The sequence below is a fragment of the Papilio polytes genome, unplaced genomic scaffold (assembly GCF_000836215.1).
Source record: "Papilio polytes unplaced genomic scaffold, Ppol_1.0 DF822067.1, whole genome shotgun sequence".
NCBI lineage: Eukaryota > Metazoa > Arthropoda > Insecta > Lepidoptera > Papilionidae > Papilio > Papilio polytes.
In genome coordinates this window covers 5,161,837-5,164,320 of record NW_013527137.1, presented here as the reverse complement: position 1 = coordinate 5,164,320, position 2,484 = coordinate 5,161,837, and the positions used below count along the sequence as shown (strand labels likewise).

The 2,484-nt window shown below is 38.0% G+C and overlaps 1 protein-coding gene across 1 annotated transcript in view; it reads left to right on the top strand.

Annotated features, from left to right (window-relative positions):
* Positions 1-1,396, top strand: part of LOC106106875 (Usher syndrome type-1G protein homolog) — a 13,361-nt gene extending 11,965 nt beyond the window's left edge. The window contains exons 6-7 of the mRNA XM_013287535.1: positions 90-242; positions 639-1,396. Coding sequence (XP_013142989.1) covers positions 90-242; positions 639-910 — 425 coding nt within the window. The 3' untranslated portion in view covers positions 911-1,396. The remainder of the gene's footprint in view (positions 1-89; positions 243-638) is intronic.
* Positions 1,397-2,484: the final 1,088 nt, after the last annotated feature.

The following is a 2,484-nucleotide window of genomic DNA, read 5'->3' as shown; positions in this document are numbered from 1 at the left end:
CTATGGGAGAATTTGGTATTTATATATCTAGTACCTAGGTGTTTACTGGTTATTATACCTATTTACTTCTTTCCTTTAATTTTATTTTTGTTTCCCCAGACGGTCTATTACAGCAACACTGAGCGGTCTGCCGGGCGTGGGCGTGGGCGTGGGCGGGCCGGGAGAGGACCTCTCCATAGGGTCTGCAGGCTCGCTGGCCAGGCACGCCTACCAGCCTGCGGAGTGGAACTCTGTACATTCCGGTAATTCTGACTTGTCTTTTCATCATCTTGCCCTTGTCAACAAAGGGTCGGCACAGTATGTATTGCTTACATATATTTCTATCAGCTATATCTGAATCCATCCGTACTTTGGTCTTCCTCTACCTTTGTAGTCTCTATCCATGTGTTCTACATGATTTATTCATTACTAGCTCGCTCCCGCCACTTTGTCCGAGTGGAATTAAAAAAACATAAGTGAGTGGCCTAATTTTTTTCCATTCTACAAATGTGTCGAATTCCGTCAAGATTCGTACAGTCGTTTAGGCTACATATTGTCAGAAACATCCATCCATCTAAACTTTCGCATTAAAATAGTAAAATTTTACTTTTTCACTAATTTACAGATATTCTATATGTGTGTATTATTTTGGTTTCCAGGCAGCTCAACGATAACCTCGGATGAAGAGGGCGAGGTTGAGGAGTCAGGGTACGCGTCGCTGGAGAGGTTCCTGATCGCGTGGGGTCTGGCGCAGTACGTGCACAAGTTCAAGGACGAGCAGATAGACCTGGACGCCCTGATGCTGCTGACAGAGAGCGACATGAAGTCCCTCGGCCTGCCCCTGGGGCCCTACAGAAAGCTGGTCACCGCAGTACAGGAGAGGAAGCAGGCCCTATCACATCCAGGACCAATTATAGACACGGCTATATAATCTTTTAAATACAGTATTGTGTGAAATGTCATTTTTATTGAAATAATGGACGCTATAGGCCTCAACATAATTTAGATAGTTTCAAATAAATTTTATCTTAAACATATGTCAACCCTTTAATACTGTCTAGCGTTGGGTGCGAATTTTTATCAAAAATGCGCTCAAAATAAATAAGTAAATACTAGAAGCAGTGTGAGATATTTTTATTGTGAAACATAACCATGTAGACGTATCAATCAGTGGTGGTTAAAATTAAAACACGTGTTTAAATAAACTGTGTTTTACGATATTTTGGGGTAATAAAGCATTTTTTTAATATTGTATAATGTATTTGCCACATTATGTTATTGATTATGAAATAAGTGATTGAATAGAATATTAGTAACGTTTTCCGCCAAGATTTAAATGCCTCTTGAGATGTGATACTTTTTAAATATAAATGATTCCATCCAGTGTCGCCATATTTAAATATTTTGTACAGATTTAATAAAGGTTTTTATATTTCACTTTGTCAGTCTTCATTTTTGTTTAATAAAAACAAAAAGATATTTTACAATTTTTATTTTAGCAATTTTAAATACAAATTCGAATCGAAAATATGGTAAAAAAACACCTCACAATGCACAAATATATAATGAATACATTTACAAAACCTAAAATAACTATTCCGTCTAAAGCGTAAGTATTGAACAAAGATTCAGCAAACAGCTCGATGTAAGGACAGAACTAAATCCTCAGTCAGTGTACTAAGACAATACAGAATTATCAGAATATAATACAAATGATGTTCACTACATCTTTACTACCTACGTCTTTAGCAAATAGATATGACAATCGATTATAAAATACATATTTAACTAAACTAAACTACTTTAGGATATGTATATTCTAAATAATAAAGAATAGAGTGAGCATTTATTATCCGAAAGGCACTAAATCCGAATTACATTCCACAATCACCCGTTACATTCATATGTGAGATATCTTTATATCTTAACAAACGTCTTAAAACCTATATATTTTTGTTCCTCGATACACTTATGGCGGAGTCGAGTGCGACTCGACCTACTCCTAAATTATTTTAAGTCACCCTTCGCAATAACTTCGATACGTCTCGTACTAAAATCTAACACATTCTGGGAAAATATTTTGTTCGAAATCGAATACGGATCTAAAAGTATAAAAGTCCGGTGCTGTTAAGAGTTTCGTAAAGCCGTGCCTCAGAGGTCCGAGCGAGGGTCCCTTTAAAAAGTCCTTCGAGAACATTCGAGAAGCGTTTCAAACGGATCCTCGCCGACCTTTATAAAATGGTGCCAATGCAAGTATTCGTCGTTCAACCAGATTCGGGTTCGCCCATACGAAAGCAGTGTATGATTGTTTTGCAAAGCGAAAGACGAGTTTGATATGGGCTTCATACACTGTACGGCGTTCGATCGAAACTCATAACATGCAACAACCGCGCGTTTAATACATGAACGCAAGGAAAAGATTGTTGGATTTCGATGTCTTATAGGCCCTGTTGCGCTTCCACTTGTAGCGGTTAACTCGGCCGGCGTCATCCTGGTAGTAGGAGT